Source organism: Vipera berus (assembly GCF_964194415.1).
Source record: "Vipera berus genome assembly, chromosome: 2".
NCBI lineage: Eukaryota > Metazoa > Chordata > Lepidosauria > Squamata > Viperidae > Vipera > Vipera berus.
This window is the reverse complement of record NC_138203.1, coordinates 264,535,702-264,556,954: the sequence shown is the minus strand read 5'-3', so window position 1 is coordinate 264,556,954 and position 21,253 is coordinate 264,535,702. Positions and strand designations below refer to the sequence as shown.

Below are 21,253 nucleotides of genomic sequence, written 5' to 3'. Positions count from 1 at the left end.
TTGATTGACCCACTGACCAGATGAACACAACAAGGGGAAAAATGGAAATCTATCAACCTGCCCACTAGGACCCCCTTCCAATTATCTCAAACCAGAGGTACCAGTAGGTAGTCTTTAGGTGAGTAGGATAGTAGGCCAAGGGATGATGTAAAGTTGGGTTAACTTATTATGGTTTTCCCACCCCCAAGTCATTTGGGGGTTTTTTTTGTTGTTGCTGTTGTTGTGTTTGGTTTTTAAACTGTTACATCTCTTTTTGGAGGAGCACTATAATTTTGCATGCATCACATTGCAGATATGGGGAAATATGGTACCGATTTCTTACGCCGCTAGTCCGGGTTGACTCAGGAGCACCAAAAAGGGACATGAAAGCCTCATTCAGTTTGGGGCCTCTGGTTGCCCCTCCCTTCCCCCCCCCTCTCTCTCTCTCCCTCTCCCTCCCTCCCTCTCTCCCTCTCTCATAAAGTAAAACTAGTTCTTTGAGTGCGGTGGGAGACTGCTGGACTGTCTATTGTCTTACCCTAATAACTCTTTGCTTGAGGAAGGCTATATGAACCAGGGGAAAGACCAAGGGCTGTGTCTCCTCGGTAAAAGCATCTGGCATGGCCTTCTATTAACCCTGTCTCTTACCCAGCAGACTCCCCCAAAGGCCAGGAAAGCAGTAGGCAACAAAGAGGTCTGATTTCCAGCAAACTTGGAGAAGGCCAGCAGTTCTTCCTTCCTCCTTTGGCTTTTTCTTCCATCCTGACTCTTTAAGTTGGAATGCAAAATGCTAAGAAAAAAAAATGGGGTAGCATTATCACAGACTGTGTTTGTGTTTGTGTGTGGTGGGGGGGAGTCTTTACCCTGTTCCACATTGGAAGAGGTTTAAAAAACAAGACAGAGATAGAAATTTACCTTCATCTTTAGAAAGATTGGTGTGTCTTATAGTCAGCAGTTCACACAAATCGCTAAAGCAGGACTGATCTGTCTGGGGCTGGATCTAACTTTGGAGTCAATTAATTAAGACTGATTAATCATTTTCTGAAGTCCTCTGTCCTATCCAGGGCTTTTTTTGTCATAGAACACTCAGAATGGAGTTCCAGCACCTTTTTTGGATGGAACTTTGTAGGGTAGGCAAGGCAGGTTGTATGACATGTGAGTTCCGGCACCTTTTTCTTTTACAAAAAAAGTAGTGGTCCTATCCTCCCAACACATTGGCTCAGCTAGCAGTGCCAGTGAATCCACGGAGTGCAGCCTTGTCCATCTTATTGCTTTCCATGGGAATCAGGAGTACAGTTCCCAGAATTCAGGTTCCCACTTCACGTGGCTAGTATTTTGCTAGTCCTGTATTGTTCAGCATTTTTAAAAAAGCTGTCTAGTTACAAGAAATAATTTATAGCAGAATCTGCCCAGTTTGCCTTTAATTTTATTTATTTGAGTTACAGTCTGAAGAACTACTCTTTTCTTCAGAATTAAGATTCAAGGCATCTTTTCAAGAGCAAGTTTCCAATTAACCTTATAAAGGAACAGGACTGGGGTAGTTTAAATTTGGATGGAGTTTTGCATATTACACAAGAGAGAAAAGTGGGGGGGGGGAATTTCCATGACTCTTACACCCAGCATGTATTTTCTTTCATCTTTACTTAATCTATTAATTCTCTAAATCAGAAGTAGGGGATTTGCCATCCTCCAGAACTCTTAAACTACAGACCCCAGCAGCATCAGCCAGCATGATGGGCAATGTTGCAACTTATGGTCCATCAGATTTGGAGAGCCACACAATCCCCACCTCTGAATGATCTCGTGGATGGTCATTTTGCAGCCCTTGGATAAAACAGGACACAACCTCTGCCTGCTCTGCCCTTCCTGATCTTTTTCGCATATAGGTAGTCCTCATGTAGCAACCACATTTGGGACCAGTAACTTGGTCATTAAGCAAAGTGAAACCGTGACTGTGCTTAGGACCGTATCTTGGCTTTCCTTTGCTTTACGAACCTGCGAAGATCACAAATGCAAGGACTGGTTGCAAAATTACTTACCACTATTGTAAGCTATGAATAGTCACTAAACAAGGCAGTCACTAAACATGGGCTATCTGTATTCAGTGCTAGTTCTCTCCTCACCAGGCACCCTCTGAATACCGTGAACCAATTCCCACAATTTCCTAGCCAGCATACTAATGGCAATCCTGTATTTCCGAAGAGCACCAAGTTAGAAAAGATTTAATAAAGGCTAAAGGCTTAACAAGGGACACGGTGGCTCAGTGGGTTAGGATGCCGAGCTTGTTGATCAGAAGGTCGGCAGTTTGGCAGGTCGAATCCCGAGTGCCACGTAACAGAGTGAGCGTCTGTTACTCGTCCCAGCTTCTGCCAACCTAGCAGTTCGAAAGCACGTAAAAATGCAAGTAGAAAAATAGGGACCACTACGGTGGGAAGGTAACAGCGTTCTGTGCGCCTTTGGCGTCTAGTCATGCTGGCCACATGACCACGGAGACATCCTCGGACAAGCGCTGGCTCTTCAGCTTTGAAACGGAGATGAGCACCGGCCCCTAGAGTCGGAAACGACTAGCACGCATGTGCGGGGGAACCTTTACCTTTACTTAAAGGCTTAACTCTTTTTAAGTATGCTCCTTTTTCATACCCGACCATGATTCCATCTCTGGTTATCCAAGCAGGTGATGGGGTAGCACAAACCAAAGAGCAAGGCAACGTCGTGTCCCTGGCAAGGCTGCAGTATAATTTTGTCCAAGAAGCTAATCTACCAGCAAGAAGCAGCGAGTTTTTCCTTATGGGTGAAAATGTCAGCCTGCTTCCTGGATGGCCCAAAGCCCAGCCGTGCACAAAGGGACTCCTTAAAGATCCCAGCACTGCAGTTCCACACCAGGGGGGTTCTTTGCATGTCAGTGCCACCTATGAGTCACTCAAGCAACAGGGCAGTGGGCTCCTTCCCCTGAGTTGCGGGGAGCAGAGTAATCTTCAGGACGCTGTGGTCGCAGGAGACAGTTCACAAAAGGAAGGGCACCCCAGCAAAAGCTCACCTCCGGAGAGGGAAAGCCACCCCGGGAACAACATGGAGGCAGACGTTAACCAGCTACTAACTTCTGAAGTTCCTGGAGAAACGTGTGCCAGAGAGGCGTCCTCTGCGGGTCCTAATTCTGCAGTGAAACATCTCAGCCCCACCCCTGTTACCCGTCAGCCGGTCTCCCCGGAAGACACCCCCAACTTCGCATGTCCCAATTGCAGCCACCCTTTCGAGGGCCGCAGCGCAAGTCTTGCGGGACAAGAGGTCAAGGCCGCAAGCAAAGGGGTTAAACTCGCCTCCTCTTCTAAAGAGAAAAAGGCTGGCAAGGTAGCGGAGAAGCCCTTCCAATGCCCCGATTGCGGGAAAGGCTTCCTTCACCGATCCAGCATCCCCCGGCATCAGAGGCTGCACAGGAAAGAAAATTCATCTCCCGATTCGGAGCAGCAGGTGCCTCAACCGGGCGCTAATGATGGCGGGACCTCTTTCATTGCGGAGCCCCTTGGAATCAAACGCCGGAGGCTGCCTGGAATCGACCTGCCATTCAAGTGTCTCTCCTGCGATAAGAGCTATGGGCAGAGATGCCATCTGAAGAGACATGAGCAGCAGAAGCACCAGGTGGGTGACTAAACGGGACAGGGGCTTTGACCAAAGGCAAGGGCTGTTTCCTTCAGCCCTGCACCTTCTCACAGGCTACCAGGAATTGCTGGCTGAAATTTCCTTCTCTTTCCTGATCAAAATTCTCTTGAAGAACAGAGGGACCTTTCCCAAACCAGGACATTGATGTGTCTGGTCACCCTCCTTACTGTCACGGCCAGCCAGCAGCTCATCTCTAATTTGACCACATCGTGGGTTGCCAAAGTTACCTTAGCCCGTGAACTAGGTGAGATGGACAACGTAGGAATCTTGACAGATAAATAAATATACTTTCCTTCCCGTCACTCTTCTGCTGTCTTTATTCTTTTGTCAGTATGGGGATTCTCCAACTTGGCCTTGATCAGCACAGCCTATGGGGAGGAATGATCAGAACTGCATCCCAACAAAATGTTAAAGCAACCTGCCCCATCAGTTATTTGCAGGAACCCTAAAAGCAGCAATATCCACCTACTGCATATGTTTATGTTAGTATTTTCATAGTTATGCTGCTTCAAAGAAGGGGGTCTCTGGGCTATATACAGGTAGTCCTCGACTTACAACAGTTCATTTAGTGACCGAAGTTACAACAGCACTGAAAAAAAAGTGACTTATGACCATTTTTTCACACAACTGCTGCTGCCTCCCTTTGTTCATGTAATCAAAATTCAGACGCTTGACTGACTCACATTTATGACGGTTGCAGTATCCCTGGGTCATGTGATTCCCTTTTGCGACCCTCTGGCAAGCAAAGTCAATGAGGAAGCCAGATTCTCTTAACAACCGTGTTACTAACTTAACATCTGCAGTGATTCGCTTAACAACCGTGGCAGGAAAGGTCAGAAAATGGGGCAAAATTTGCTTAACAACTGTCTAACCTAGCAACAAAATTTGGGGCTTGGTTGTGGTAGGTTGACTACCTGTAGGTGATCTCCTACAGCAGGAGTAGGCAACCTTGGCTCTTTTATGAGTCGTGGACTTCAACTCCCAGAATTCCTGAGCCAGCATAAAAGAGCCAAGGTTGCCTACCCCTGTCCTACACTACCATATAATTGCTTTTGCTTTTACCATGGTGGCTGATAAGTGTTGTGCCCCAGACAGCAAAATCCCCCATGTGTTTATTCAAAAGTAGGCCATGCAGTCAAGGTTTATGGAGTCCTTCGTTTCCAGAGAATGCTAATTGCTACAGTTAATGACAGGAGATGATGTCCTGGATGGGCTTTTGATCAGATCCAGCAAAGGACTTCTGTGTCCTTCAGTGATCTTGCGTAGTATTATTCACTTTGAAATAAATGGACCTAGAATTGTAATTTTAAATAAACCCATATTTTGCAAGAACTTGGCCCATGATCTAGCGCAGGGGTAGGCAACCTCGGCTCTTTTATGACTCATGGACTTCAACTCCCAGAATTCCTGAGCCAGCCATACTGGCTCAGGAATTCTGGGAGTTGAAGTCCATGAGTCATAAAAGAGCCGAGGTTGCCTACCCCTGGTCTAGCGGTTAAGGCAGGAGACTAGAAACCATTAGTTGGTGAGCTCCAGTCCCTTCTTAGGTCCAAAGCCAGCTTAGGCCTGTCCCTCTCCCACAGCCCTGGGAAAGAGGCAGTGGCAAATGTCTGAAAAACCTTGCCAAGAAAATTAGAGGGACCAGCAATTTTGGAACAAGACTGAACAGGGAGAAAAAGAAAAAAAAACCTGGCATAGAGTTTTGAATTTGAATTTAGCTGTCGAAAAGTAAAGTTCGTGAATTTGTTGTGCTTTGCTAATAATCACAACATTGTGCTCCACTCACCAGGTTAAGCACTGTAAACCTGGGCTTTCTCATTCTCTGCCTGTGGCCTCATAGCAGCACCGGCCTGCCTGATGTTGATTCTATATGCCTCTTTTATGCAATCCAGGATTGTATAAACAGAGACGTAGAATCAAGATCATGCAAAGTATTAGTACTACTTTATAAAACCCTAGTGAGACCACACCTGGAATACTGCAACCAATTTTGGTCACTGTATTACAAAAAAGATGTTGAGACCTCAAAAAAAAAGTTCAGAGAAGAGCAACTAAGATGACCCAAGGCCTGGAGACTAAAACATAAGAACGGCTGCAGGACTTGGGTTTAGCTAGTCTAAAGAAAAGAAGAAACAGGGGTGACATGATAGCAGTATTCCAGTATTTGAGAGGCTGCCATCAAACTTCTCCAAAGCACCAGAGGGCAGGACGAGAAACAATGGTTGGAAACTGATCAAAGAGAAAAGCAACCTGGAATTAAGGAGGAAGTTCCTAACAGTGAGGACAATTAACCAGTGGAACAGCTTGCCCCCAGAAATCATGGGTGCTCCCTCGCTGGAGGTGTTTAAGAAGAGACTGGACAGTCACTTGTCTGAGATGGTATAGGTGCTCCTACTTGAGCAGGGGGCTGGACTAGAAGATCTCCAAGGTCCCCTCCAGCTCTATTCTATTCTGTTGTTAGTTGCAAAGTCGTGTCCGACCCATCGCGACCCTATGGGCAACGTTCCTCCAGGCTTTCCTGTCCTCTACCATCTTCTGGAGTCCATTTAATTCTATTCTAATTCTGCACAATATGAGGTTAGGGAGTGCACGGCTTTGCCATCTGATCTGATCTGATTCAACTTCTACCCTTGTCTGGGAGGACACTGCTCAATCCTTCCACATACAATGTCATGCTTTTGCCAGCTGACCAGAGGTCCTAGCAATACTGAAACCAGTAAATATGATAGTGTAATAAGTTATGTTGATCACATCATCTGTAGCATCTTGAATGGGAGACAGAGAACTATTCACATGTCCCTGGGCAAAGAAGAGAATTCCACAACAACAAATGGAATCGTGGGTGCCAGGTAGCATTTTGTCACTGTCCAGGTGGTTGATTGCAATGCCATATACCTCGGGCCGCCTTTGTGTTGGACTTGGGTCCTTTTAAGTGGGCAGAAAATGTCTGCTGAAAGTTCACACCAAGTTCAAAAGAGTTTGTGGCTGCCTGTTCATTTTCTAGGGGTTAGTTCTTTTCTTTAAAATGCTTCAATTGTTAGGATTTTCAAGTACCTGAAGAAGTGCCTTGTCTGGCTAGGGCTAGGCTTAAATGTCTAATGCAAAATCCTTTTCCCAGATGTCTTGTTTGCAGCATACATGTCATGTAACAATGGACTTGTTAAGCACTTCCTTGGCAATTTTTGTGCATTCTTCCCATGAGAGTTGTCTAATGTCTACATTGCAACCTTTTAAAAACAGGCAGATGTATTCTTATTCAGGCAGACTTTTTTTAATGTATTGCCAACATTTCTATTGTTAAAGAAAATCCTACATATGCTGCATGTTTCATTTTTAATACAAATCAGAAGTCTAGAAAGGCTATCATAACTATAATAGTACCTTAGACTTATTTCAGGAAAGAAATGTCTTAGATGTTCGTGTATAGGTGTGTGCAGTGAACTAAGTCAAAATCCCACTTCTCTCTAGCCTACCCCGGGATTATTCTGAAACATCATCCAGATTTGGAGGGAAAAGGAGGTGGAACTTCTTTTTTTTTAGGACAAAACTGAAGATAGGAATACTAACCCGCCTGTCTGATGCTGCAATCCTAAACGCGAGGTGCCACTGCAAAAGTCCCTCGTACTGTAGTCCTTGAGATCAACCCTGACTGCTCTTTAGAAGGCCAGATCCTAAAGTTGAAACTCAAATACTTTGGCCACCTAATGAGAAGGAAGGACTAATGCTGGGAAAGGTTGAGGGCAAGAGAAGAAGGGGACGACAGAGAATGAGGTGGCTGGATGGAGTCACTGAAGCAGTAGGCGTGAGCTTAAATGGACTCCAGAAGATGGTAGAGGACAGGAAGGCCTGGAGGAACGTTGTCCATGGGTTCGTGATGGATCGGACACAACTTCGCAACTAACAACAACTGTAGCCGTTAACTACGTGGAGATTATATGCCTACTATTATTTGTTGTTGTTAGTTGCGAAGTCGTGTCCGACCCATCGCGACCCTATGGACAATGTTCCTCCAGGCCTTCCTGTCCTCTACCAGCCTATTATACGATGCTATTATTACTATAATAATAATAATAAGTTGGAAGGGACCTTGGAGGTCATCTAGTCCAACCCCCAGCTAAGGCAGGAAACCCTATACCATTTCAGAGAAATGGCTGGCCAGTCTCTTCTTAAAAACTTCCAGTGTTGGAGCATTCACAGCTTCTGGAGGCAGGTTGTTCCACCGGTTAGTTGTTCTAACTGTCAGGAAGTTTCTCCTTAGTTCTAGGTTGCTTCTCTCCTTGACTAGTTTCCATCCGTGGCTTCTTTGTCCTGCTTTCAGGTGCCTTGGAGAATAGCTTGGCTCCCTCTTCTTTGTGGCGCCCCCCCCATTGCCATCTCTTTTGGGGAGGGTCTTGTTCCTTTGAAGGAGGAACAGTCCAAGATCGATTTGCTCCTTGTTGAAGATAAAGCCTTCAAACCATCCGGAGCTGCGCCTCCGCGGCCAATCCTCTCCGGACGTCGCCCCGGGAGCAAGCCCTGGCATAAAGGACCCAGATTGTTGGGGGCAATTAAGCTGACTTTGTAATAATGCCGCTTGGGTGTGTGTGTGTGTGTGTGAAAGCCCTAATAAGCAGGCAAATTAATTAATAATAATAATAATAATAATAATAATAATAATAATAATAATAATAATAATAATAATAATAATAATAATATAAAGTTGGAAGGGACCTTGGAGGTCATCTAGTCCAACCCCCTGCTCAGGCAGGAAACCCTATACCAGAGGTCTTCAAACTTGGCCCTTTTATGACTTGTGGACTTCAACTCCCAGAATTCCTCAGCCAGCATGCCTGGCTGAGGAATTCTGGGAGTTGAAGTCCACAAGTCATAACAGGGCCAAGTTTGAAGACCCCTGCCCTATACCATTTCAGGCAAATGGCTGTCCAGTCTCTTCTTAAAAACCTCCAGTGTTGGAGCATTCACCACCTCTGGAGGCAGGTTGTTCCACTGGTTAATTGTTCTAACTGTCAGGAAGTTTCTCCTTAGTTTTAGGTTGCTTCTCTCCTTGACTAGTTTCCATCCGTTGCTTCTTGTCCTGCCTTCAGGTGCTTTGGAGAATAGCTTGGCTCCCTCTTCTTTGTGGCGCCCCCCCCCCCCGATTGCCATCTCTTTTGGGGAGGGTCTTGTTCCTTTGAAGGAGGAACAGTCCAAGATCGATTTGCTCCTTGTTGAAGATAAAGCCTTCAAACCATCCGGAGCTGCGCCTCCGCGGCCAATCCTCTCCGGACGTCGCCCCGGGAGCAAGCCCTGGCATAAAGGACCCAGATTGTTGGGGGCAATTAAGCTGACTTTGTAATAATGCCGCTTGGGGGTGTGTGTGTGTGAAAGCCCTAATAAGCAGGCAAATTAATAATAATAATAATAATAATAATAATAATAATAATAATAATAATAATAATAATAATAATAATAATAATAATAATAATATAAAGTTGGAAGGGACCTTGGAGGTCATCTAGTCCAACCCCCTGCTCAGGCAGGAAACCCTATACCAGAGGTCTTCAAACTTGGCCCTTTTATGACTTGTGGACTTCAACTCCCAGAATTCCTCAGCCAGCATGCCTGGCTGAGGAATTCTGGGAGTTGAAGTCCATAAGTCATAACAGGGCCAAGTTTGAAGACCCCTGCCCTATACCATTTCAGGCAAATGGCTGTCCAGTCTCTTCTTAAAAGCCTCGAGTGTTGGAGCATTCACCACCTCTGGAGGCAGGTTGTTCCACTGGTTAATTGTTCTAACTGTCAGGAAGTTTCTCCTTAGTTCTAGGTTGTTTCTCTCCTTGACTTGTTTCCATCCGTTGCTTCTTGTCCTGCTTTCAGGTGCTTTGGAGAATAGCTTGGCTCCCTCTTCTTTGTGGCAGCCCCTGAGATACTGGAACAGTGCTATCATGTCACCCCTCACCCTTCTCTTCATTAAACTACACATACCCAATATACATAGAATGAAGGCTACTACTGCTAAGCTTGTAAGCCGCCCTGAGTCTTCGGAGAAGGGCAGGATATAAATGGAATTAAAATTTAAAAAAAGCCGGCGCGATGGCTGCCTGCCGTCGGTTTCCGCCGAAAAGCGAGCTGCTGTCCGCCTCTCTTTCTGCCCACCCCACCGCCCACCCCGGGCTCAGGCCGTGCTCCGCTGCCAGCAGAGGGCTCCGGCGACTTCCAGCCAGCGAGCGAGCGGGCTGCGCTTTCTCTTCGTCTCTCTCCGCCCCTGCGTCGGCCGGGATGGGTTTCCTGTCTCGGGCGCTTGCTGCATCCGGATCAAGCGGGAGTCAGCTCGGCCGGAGGAGCCGCAATTCAGCAGAGCTGCGCCTCCTTTTCCCATCGGCGACCGTGCACCCGCTGGCGACAAGCGGCGCCATCTCGGTCCTCCGGCCTCCGCTGGCTAGTCTCTCTCTCTCTCTCGCTGGCCGTCTCTCTTGTGGCTCGACCGAGGTGGGAACTGCCCTCCGGCCAAAACGATCCACGCGGGCTACGCCCAGGGCTCTGCGGCCATTCAGCCGCCTCCGTCCTTGGCCCAGCCAGATGCCCTCGGGGGTTGGGGGGTGGATGCAGGGACAAAGGGGTGGGCATCCAAGCCGGCTTAGCCCGGCCCGCGAGTGGAAGACGGGGGCCCGCAGCGGGAGATTCGCGGGAGGGCGGCGCTGCCCGGCGCCGTCTCGCGTGGGAACCTCTTCTGCGGCTCCGGGTTTATTTATTTTTATTTTTATTTTATTTCTTTTAATCCCATTTAAAGCCCGCCCTTCTCCGAAGACTCAGGGCGGCTTACAATCTAAGGCCCAGGGGGGTCTTCAAACTTGGCCCTTTTATGACTTGTGGACTTCAACTCCCAGAATTCCTCAGCCAGCCAGGCTGGCTGAGGAATTCTGGGAGATGAAGTCCACAAGTCATAAAAGGGCCAACTTTGAAGACCCCTGAAGATTCTAAGCACAAATCAAATGTGCTTAGCCATAAATAGCCTTCATCCTATGTATATGCCTGCTTATTTAGGGCTTTCCCAACTCCCTCCCCCCCCCAAGCGGCATTTTTACAAAGTCAGCTTATTGCCCCCAACAATCTGGCTCCTCTGGTTGCTCTGGCCGGGCCCGAAAGTGGGTTCTCCTCCTCCTCCTCGCACTCCTCCCCGCCTTTCCCCCGTTTATGGTGTTTTTTCCGAAGAGTCAGAAGTGCCTCCTCCCTCTTCAAATTTCTGGTTGGAGAAAGAGCCAGGGGTTTCGCTTTAAAAAAAAAGGGGGGGGGGGAAAGGGACTCCGATGGGGCCTTTTGGAAAGGATTTTTAAAGCTCTGCCCGCCTGTATCAGATTTTCCCTTCCCTGCCCCTTCCCACCCCTTCCCCCAGGCCCGGCATCCCAAAGTCTTGTCCCTTTAAATCTCAGAAATGGGTCTAGCTGCAGCCTCGAATCTCTAGGGAGGTCAAGCTGGAGAGGAGTAACCTACGTTGTGCACCAGCCAAATCCCTCGGGAAGAAAAACAGATAGCAGCAAAGAAGCTACTGCAGAAGATGATGGTGCTGTTTTGCACAGTGGGTTTTTTTAATTAGATCGGTTCATGATCTTGAAGCTGCAACTAGCGTAGGAAACGTGAACAGTTGGGTTAGATTTATTAACTTGGATGCAGCGTGGTCCAAACTAGGAAAAGGGGGTTTACTTGATCCATTGGCAGTGGGAAGTTCCTCTCTGCTTCTTGTTCAAACATGTAAGCTGATTTTTAGGGGATGCATGAATTTCCCTGTACTGTGAATAGGAAGGCAGTAGGGATGGTGCTAAAGCAGGTTTGTGAGGAGGACTGGAGTTAACTTTTTGTCACATAAGGGGGTATAATGGAACCGACATATTTCACAGACAAGTGAAACTTAAAACAGCTACTTTGATGTTTCATCTTGCTAGATCACCAAGGTTATTATAAATGATTTTTTTTCCATGTATGTGTGCATGGTCTTAAAAGTAAGACCTGAGTTCTCCAAGATATGCACAAGCTTTTTGCAGATGCCTGATTCCTTTTGTTTGTGTTTTTTTTTACAAGAAGAAAAAAAAACATCCCTGGATAATGGGAAAAAACATTAAAAGTTAATGCTTTCCCAGGTTTAGTGCCATTTTTTCCTGTAGGGTCACCTCCAGCTATCCCCAGCCAATGTCATAAGTCTGAGCAAATTGGGAAGTGTGACCTAACACACCTGGAAGATCCTTTTAATTACCCCTCCCCTCCGCTGCCTGGAAGATGTATAAAATCTTGTGCGGTTATGTAAAGTATGTCATTAGCATGCTGGTGTTAGGCTGTCTGAGACACTGTTGCTTAATTAATGTGTTTTTAATGCAGGATGAGGCATTCAGGTTTTGGTGGGTGGGTAGTTGATTTTGAGACTGGCAGGAGATGGGCAACAGTTGTATTGTATCAGATGTATTGCTAATAAAAGAAAGTGGGCTCAATTTAAAACCACTTGCCTGGCCAATGGTATAATGGGATTAGGATTATATATTTGGGTTAGGTTTTAGGCTGGGGTGCACAGAAGCACTTTGTATTACATCTATGCCATTTTACATATTGCAAGTCAGCATAAGAAAATTTAGTTCTAAACACTGTGGTATAGCTTTTACATCATGTCATTCATGGTCCATGAAAGCACTCTTAAGAATGAATGGGTTGGAAAAAACTAAAGCCCAGCTTTTGATTGAAGAAAGATGGGTTTCTGTCCCACTTTGGGTAGACCACATTTAAGAAAAATGTTAAATTCTGTAAAGTGGATTAAAACATGGCCCTTGATTCGCTATATTGGTTGTCAAGAATATAGTTGGGTTTTGTTTAATCCATTAAGTCTGACAGCAAGGTGCCAGCATGGGTAGTCCTCCACTTACATTTGTTTTGTGATGGTTTGAAGTTACAACAGCACTAAAAAAAATGACTTATCACCAGTTTTTACGTCACGTGATTGGTCACGTGATCAAAATTCAGGAGCTTGGCAACTGGCATGTATTTATGACAGTTGCATTGTCCCGAAGTGATGTGATCAGCATTGGTAATTTCCCCAGCCAGCTTCCAACAAGCCAAGTCAATGGGGGAAGCTTAATGACCATGTGATTCACTTAATAACTGCAGTGATTTACTTAACAAGTGTAGGGTGTAAGGGTGTAAAATGCAGCAAAACTCACTTAACAGTTGTCTTGCTTAGCAACCGAAATTTTGGGCTCAATTTTTGTCGTAAGTTGAGGACTACCTGTAATGACCCCAATACAAGGTCATTATTATTTCTCTGTCTTGTGTGATGGTTCCTGACCTATCTAGCAAACTGTCCTCCAGCAGCAGAGACAGAATTTTCTACAGAATAAAACTTAAGTGTGTTCACAATGAACAATTGTATAATGCAACCTTCACCAAATGTTGCAGGGTGAAGTAAATCAGAGTTGAAGTTCTGTGCCTCTAAAGGCCATGTGGGAATTTTGCATGCAGGACGACATGCTCTTATCCGTGAGGTCTACTCACCTTTATTCCCTGGCCTCTTGCTGATGGTTTTTACCAAAATCCTAGCCTTCATTCCCAATTGAAATCCTGGGTGTTGTGCATTGATTCTGGATGCTTTATAGTAGTTGAACCTCGCTTGAGAGCTTTTGCCACCGTAGGTTGAATTTTTGCAAAACGTTGGTTGAGGGAATGTCACAAGTTAGTATATGCATGCTGCATCCAAAACAAGTCCATTTATCAAGCTTGAGATGGATAGGTGCCTGTGGTAAGGTTAAAGGTTGACTTCTCCTGTTCTGTGCAAGGATCGATTGTGTCAGTCTGTGAAGGAAACTCTTGCACCAAGAATGGCAGCCTCAAGAGGGCCATTCTTTTAGTTTCCCTGATCCATAATGGCCACGCAAGGAGAACTTTCATAGATTAAGCTGAGGGCTCATTCTATCCAGCATCTCATTTCCAAGCGTGGCCAACCAGCTCTTTCCAGGAATTTCCTACACTTGAAGATGGCAATCGCTCCTTGTTTTCCATCTCCTGCAAAGGGTCTTCCCTACCTTGATGCCAAGGTTTCAAGTTCCTGTAGCTAATATCATCTTGAGGGGTCCTTGGTGCTCTTTGGCACTAGTGCTGATGATGTTACATAGGGAATGAAACATCTGCAAAAAAAGCAGCCAAACTCAGCCCCAAGGACCCCTCATTTCAACCCTGAGCTACAAATATTCTCCTTTATCGGTACTATCTTTTTTGACAGCTGATACTCCACCTTATGGAAGCAGTGTGTTAATGTGTCACACGAAGAAGCACTTTTTCATATCTGTCCTTAATTTACCATTTTCAGGCTTTCATTCTGCTCCACCAAATTCCATTACAAAATAGACAGAAACATTCACCGTCATTTTTGCTCTGTGCTTAACTGTCTATATTTCCGCCACGCTCCACATTCCTCTTCCCCAAATACATATATTAGAAATCATGTCTTGTGTGTAAACCCCCCCACACACACAAACACACAGAATAGGAAATGGGGGAGTCTTCTCTCTAATATTAGAAGCTGAAATTTAGTAAATGTATATGATGGAAGACTCAGAACAGAGAGCTGTGGAATTTGCTAGTAGAAAATAGGCATAGCCATCAATTTAGGAGGCCTGAAAGGCATTTGACCAAATTCTTGAAGTATCAAGCTATAAATCACTGTGATGGCTAGAGCTTTTAGAGCAGACATGTCAAACTCACGACGTCATGACGTTGCGCGACATACCGGGGCTTTTTCCCCATTACCGGCAATGGGGTGGGCGTGGTTTCATCGTGATGCGTCCAGCCCGCGGGCTGGCAGTTTGACACCCCTGTTTTAGAGCATTACATCCTTGTAAGGAAGGGATGTGTTGCCATCCCTGGAGCCTTGTGCAATGGCATTCTATATATGCTTACTCAAGTGGTATAAGAAAGTCAGCTTGGCTTATCGGTTCAGACCAGGAGACTGAATTCTAGTCCCAATTCAGGCATGAAAGCTGACAGGGTTATTAGGGAGAAAAATAGGAGGAGGGAGATGCGTTCGCTGTCTTGAGTTATTTATAAAATAATAATAATAGTAAAGGGATTAGAAAATCTAATAAAAAAATAATGAAAGGGAGGAGAGAAGGTAAGGTTGCTTTGGCTATATTCATCAAAGGGATGCTGTTCCTTGCTCAAGTTAGTAGATAATCTCCCGCTACTACAGTGTTAATGGTGAGTGGGGTGATTTATCTTTGGATGCTGAGGGGCTGTTTCAGTGATTGTGTTTTAATCTTGTTCCGCTACTCAGAGTTCTTGAGTGAAATGGGTAGCTATATAAATCATACATTGTTGGCTAAGATCAAGGGTAGTATTTGTTCTTAACAGTTTTAATATCTGATAGGTTCTGTTTGGTCTAGTCCAGGGGTAGGCAACCTCGGCTCTTTTGTGACTCGTGGACTTCAACTCCCAGAATTCCTGAGCCAGCATGGCTCAGCATGGAAACCTCTTCCTTTTCCCTCAGCATGGCTGGCTCAGGAATTCTGGGAGTTGGAAGTCCACGAGTCATAAAAGAGCCAAGGTTGCCTACCCCTGGTGTAGGAGATGACTTGCAGGTAGTCAACCTACCACAACCAAGCGCCAAATTTTGTTGCTAGGTGAGACAGTTGTTAAGCAAATTTTGCCCCATTTTCTGACCTTTCTTGCCACAGTTGTTAAGCGAATTACTGCAGATGTAAAGTTAGTAACACGGTAGTTAAGAGAATCTGGCTTCCTCATTGACTTTGCTTGCCAGAAGGTCGCAAAAGGGAATCACATGACCCAGGGACACTGCAACTGTCATAAATGTGAGTCAGTCAAGCGTCTGAATTTTGATTACAGGAACAAAGGGATGCAGCAGCAGTTGTGTGAAAAAACGGTCATAAGTCACTTTTTTCAGTGCTGTTGTAACTTCGGTCACTAAATGAACTGTTGTAAGTCGAGGACTACCTGTATATAGCCCAGAGACCCCCTTCTTTGCAGTAGCATAACTATGAAAATACTAACATAAACATATGCAGTAGGTGGATATTGCTTCTTTCTCTCTCTCTCTCTCTCTCTCTCTCTCCATCCATCCATCCATCCCCCACCCCAACTTACCTCAAGAGAGTTGTTGTTATGGGGAAAATAGGAGGAAGGAGAATTGTGTATGTTTGCTTCCTTGAGCTATTTATAAAAAAAAAATAAAAATAAAAGCGGGATACATAAAGGTGTAGCCTTAGACCTTTTTTTTGCTTTTTTAAAAGTCTTTTACTATTTTTGAGTTGGTCATTTCAAGACCCAAGATACAGCTTATAGAAAACACAATAATTCAGCTTCATTTTTATTCATTTCCTTTGTGTCAGATATAACAGAGAAAGAATTGAGGGCTGGGAAGTTCACATTCATAGTGACCACCGCAACAAAAATATTGAAAATGGAAAGGAAAGACAGTTGGATGCTAATCCTCCCCCAATTCTCCTTCCTTCAGAAGAGCTATTCAGGCCTAACTCCCCTCCCCCCCCATACACATATTGGGTTCCAGTGAAGTGAAGTCCCCTTCTAGATGTTGAAGGTTTACCATTTGATAGTGTTTGTGTGTATGTGTTAATAACGTAGGGTGATATTTGTTACTATTTATTTTTGTTGTAATGGGCCATAAGAATAATCTGGAAGGGCAGGAATAAGGACCACAGCTAAGGCAACAGTAAGATAAGAGAAATCAGAGTCCAGAGCAGGAATGTACAGGTAGTCCTCAACGTATGACCACAATTGACCCCCAAATAGTGAGACATTTGTTAAGTGAGTTTTGTCCCTTTCTTGCTACAGTTGTTAAGTGAGTCACCGTAGCTGATAAGTTAATAACCTGGTTGTTAAGTGAATCTGGCCTCCCCATTGACTTTGCTTGCCAGAAGGTGGTCAAAGGGGAGACCACATGACCTCGGGACACAGCAAACCGTCATAAGGATGAACCACTTGTCAAGCATCTGAGTTTTGATCCCATGATCCTGGGGATGCTTCAAAGGTCTTAACTGTGAAAAAAAAAAGTCCGAAGTCCCTTTTTTCAGTGCTGCTCCAACTTTGAACGGTCAGTAAATGGACCGGTCGTAAGTCAAGGACAACCTGTACTTTGAAAAAGCATCTCAGAGTTAACCCTCCCTGCTTCTCTTGAATGTAAAGGCGGGGAGGGGAGAGGCACATTCAGACTTGCAGAATTTTGTCACTGTAATCTTACAATAAAAGTAGTACAGGTAGTCCTCGACTTACAGATCATTCGTTTAGCGACCGTTCCAGGTTACAACAGCACTGAAAGAAGTGAGTTATGACCCAGCCAGTCTTAGTACAACCCTCGCAGCATCCACATGGTCACATGATTAAATTATGTACTGACAGCCTTTGCAGCCTCCTGGGGTCAGCTGATCACCATTTCCGGCCTTCCCAGCTGGCTTGCAACCAGCAAAGCCAATGGGGGAAGGCAGAGTTGCTTAACAACGTGATTCACTTAACAACCGCAGTGATTCACTTAACCACCGCAGCAAAAATGTCCTAAATTCAGGGGCAACTCCTCCCCCCTCCCCTTGGTTCAACTTGCTTATCATCGTAAATTTTGATCCCAAGCCGAGGACTTCCTGTATTAACATTCCTACCTTGGGTTTCCTGGTCTGGACTACCTCAAAAGGCTGACATATCTTCTTCTTCTTCTTCTCCTTAGCAGGTGATGGAACAATGAAGGACACCAAAGGAGGGAAGACTTTGCAAGAGAAGGACGAGGACTTTGAACCCCAAGTTGAACTGCACTTCACCATATTGGAAGAATCGGAAGGGGGCATTTCACAGGGGAAACTCTGGCCTTGTGAGGTTGATGCAGCGCTACGGCCCTCTGAGAGCTCCTGTCCGCCGGATCCCGATGATGAATTACTTTATTCCGATCAATCCCGGTCCTCGCCGGAAATACAGAGGCTACACCAAGAGCCTGACAGGAAGACCCAGGAGAGAAGAGTGGAAATGTACCCTAAGCCCAGTTCTGAGCAGCAGGTCGAGCTTCATTTCACCATTCTGGAGGAATCCGAAGGGGGCATTTCCGAAGGTAAACTCTGTGCCAGTGAGATAGGACAGGATGGGTCGCCGGAGGTGAGCTACCCGGAGCGGCAGTGGGATAGCTCTGCTCAGTGGCGTGAGAAAGCTGGCCAGCCGCCAGCCGCTGTGAAGGAACCTCCGCCAGCTGAAGGAAGACCAGAAGCCGACGCTAAGCGGTCGGTTCTCCAGCCGGAGAGCTCTGATCAGCAGGTAGAGGTCCATTTTACCATTTTTGATGATCCCAAGGAAAAAAGCCTCTCCCAGGGACCGGAGGACTATCCGGTCTGGGCAAGCCCATTTAAACCAGCAATTTATCAAGGTGACTATCCCAAAGAGATTTGGGACGCCTCCATTGACAGTCTCGGAGATGTCTTTGAAGCGTCTTTCCAGCAGCAGTTCTACTCCGATGGGAGAATGTACCCCTGTACCGAATGCGGCCGAGTTTTCAACCGGAAGTCAACCCTGACCCGACACTGGCGGACGCACACGGGGGAGAAGCCGTACTCGTGTCTCTACTGCGGGCGGAGTTTCAGCCTGAACCTGAACCTCCTTACCCATCAGATGACCCACACGGGAGAGAAACCCTACAAATGCCCTGACTGTGGGCAAAGCTTCACCCGTAGCACGAGTGTCACTCGGCACCAGAGAAGCCACCGAGAGGAAGGCCTTTTCAAGAGTGACTTGTGGGAAGACGCCTTCTCGTACCCTGTCCCGGTTCCCTTCACGTTCCCCATGCCTCCTCCGGTGGAGGAGAAGTCCTTCGTGTGCCCCGTTTGCGGGGAGGCCTTTACTCACAGTGGGAGTCTGAGCAGGCACTTGCGAACACATGGGGTGGAGAGGCCTTACAAGTGCATGGTCTGTGGGGAAGGTTTCTGTTCTATGTCCAAGCTTTACCGGCACGAGAGAATCCACATGGTGGACAAGCCCTATCACTGTGAAATCTGCGGGAAGAGCTTTGCCGTCAAGTCAACGCTGACCCGGCACCAGATGCTCCACCAGGCGGAGAGGCCCTACATGTGTTCCCACTGTGAGAAGGGCTACGTTCAACGGAGTCATCTGGCTAGGCACCATCACAAAGCACATCCTGGGGTCCCCTTTAACCCAGTTAAAGCGAATACTATGCCTGCCACTATTCTGGATTCTGACAATTTAATTACCTATTTCTGGGGAGATGAGGAAACAGACACCACCCCGGAGCCTGTCCCAACTCAGTTGATCTACTCTGGAGCAGATTGCTGAAGGACTTACTCCTAGTCTGGAATTCCCTGTTCTCCAGAGAGAGCCTCACTAAGATCCCACTTCTTTCTTGTCTTCTTAAATCTCCACGCACACTTCTGACCTTAGAGTTTGGTGATGCAAAGTGGATTTTTATGGTAAAAAACCAAAAAAAACAACAACTTGGTTTTGTTTCTGGACAGTCTTTGTGCCAAGACCCTTTTCTTGCCTTGTTGTTCATAATTCCAGGAACTATCCTGTCATGCCCATACACCACATCCACATCTCCAGAGGACATGTTCATTCTTGTGGTTCCTTGAAGTCCACTACAGATGGTGCCAGTATCCAAGTGCTTGTAGAAGGCAGGCCCAGCAAAGAGTGAGAAGTGGGTAATCAGCACACTCCTGCATGGACCTGTTCACTCAAATTTCTCTTAACTGCTGAATACAACAGAAGCTGTGTGCCATAGTACTGGGCTCAGAGAACATCTGTATATCTCTTGATGCAAATCTTCACAGGGGGGAAGGGAATAGTCCAGCCTGTAGCAAGATAATCTAGTTGTAGGTGATGTGTGGGAGCTTGGAAGTTCATCTGAAATTATTTTTGCTTGTGGTAAGGATGTCTATGGAGATTCCCAGTCATCCAGGTCCTGGGTTGTCCCAAAGGTGCTTTTTCAAAAGGCAACTGGACTTAGTTTTTCCTTGAAGATGTTTCGCTTCTCATCCAAGAAGCTTCTTCAGTTCTGACTTTGTAGTAAGGATGGGTTTTTTTTTTCCCTTACAGGAAGCCTCTTCCTTGTTTCATCACTTCTTTTTTTTGGGCGGGGGGGAAATGGATGAATTCTTAAGAGAAATGAGTAAAATATAGAAACAGAGAAAACATACCTAAAGGCTATTATTTGTTGCACAAACCAGATGTCCTGTAAGAAATGTTTAAGATCTAGGCAGAATATAAATATTTTGAAGAAATAAATACAGGAATATCATGATAACAGAATTCAGGCTTTTTATTTTGTTTCCCTGTTCTCCAGGTTTTTCTGTTGTCATCTGAGCTAGTGACACTAGTGCAGCCTTGGAAGTTTACAAATTTAAAGGAAGGGAGCAGAGTCGAGGGGCCTCTCGCTCATTCTAGGCCTACATCCCAGGCTCGATTATTCTTGTTCAGGGGTAAACAACCTTGGCTCTTTTATGACTCGTGGACTTCAACTCCCAGAATTCCTGAGCCACCTATAAAAGACTTTGGATAAGTAAAGGCCATCAGATATGGTCACCCTCACCATCATGTGAGTTCAGGTCACTAACAGATAAGAGAGCCTTTCAACCATCAAGGAAGCTTCTAGACCTCCAAAATTTACATGCTCTCCTTATCTGAATTACTTTATAGTATGAAATCTAGGGGGGTGAGAGGATCCTGGTGTTGCTGATAATACTGATGTGGGAGCTTTGGGCTTTGATGAGTGGATTTGCTGGTGTCAGAAAGAGAGGGCGCAGGTTTGAGTGCAATAACTACATCTTGTCAGTTCCAGTGTAATAAACTTTAAAGAGGTGCTGCAAGACCGTTCTTTTCCTTCCCTTTAATCCAGTGGGTTTGTGTTGGGGTTTTTTTTTTGCCAGACCTATATGCAACTTTTGTTACTTTCTCAGATTCTGGTTTGGTGTCATTTTGGGAACTGTGTGTGGCTCTGTTGGCAGTTATAATCATATCATGGGACTTGTAGGTTCCTCATCCTTACCTTGATGGCTCAGGAATTCTGGGAGTTGAAGTCCACGAGTCATAAAAGAGCCAAGGTTGCCTACCCCTGTTCTTGTTTTCCCCCCCCCCACAGAAATAGACAAATTGTGCATGCTTCTAAAATAACAGAGCATAAGTCTTGTTCAGAAAGGTTTGCTCTGCCTTTTATATATAGTCTTCTTTTCACCACATAATTTAATTCCCATATTAGGGGGAAAATGCCTAATGTCTAAACTCTAGAAACTCCAGGCAAAGTCTAGAGCACCTTGTTTAACTACCACATTGGATTGAAATGCAGAATGAGCCCTGTGTCACTTTATCAGGTTCTTGAAGTGATTAAAGCACAAACAAACAAAAGACTGTGCCTTTTAATAAAATCTATGAGTCGGAAAAGGTGCTTCCAGATTCCGTGTGTTTCTCAGGAGGAGAATTTTGGGAGTTGAAGTCCATATATTTTGCAGTTGAGGAATACTGCCATAGACCAGGCTCTCCAAATTTGGCAACTTTAAGGCATGTGGACTTCAATTCCCAGAATTCCCAGAATTGTGGGAGTTGAAGTCCACAAGTCTTAAAGACACCAAGTTTGGAGACCCCTATCCTAGAC

General features: G+C 45.7%; 1 protein-coding gene across 2 annotated transcripts; it reads left to right on the top strand.

Moving 5' to 3' along the window:
- Positions 1-9,939: 9,939 nt before the first annotated feature.
- LOC308664419 (uncharacterized protein) lies at positions 9,940-20,036 on the top strand. Of its 2 annotated transcripts, none has more exons than XM_081321653.1 (2): positions 9,940-10,104; positions 17,342-20,036. In XM_081321653.1, exon 2 carries the CDS (start codon positions 17,353-17,355, stop codon positions 18,940-18,942), a length of 1,590 nt encoding a protein of 529 aa, XP_081177779.1. In that variant the 5' UTR covers positions 9,940-10,104; positions 17,342-17,352; the 3' UTR covers positions 18,943-20,036. The 2 variants fall into 2 exon arrangements, with proteins under 2 accessions (XP_081177779.1, XP_081177778.1); XM_081321652.1 differs by having other exon boundaries at positions 17,339-20,036.
- Positions 20,037-21,253: the final 1,217 nt, after the last annotated feature.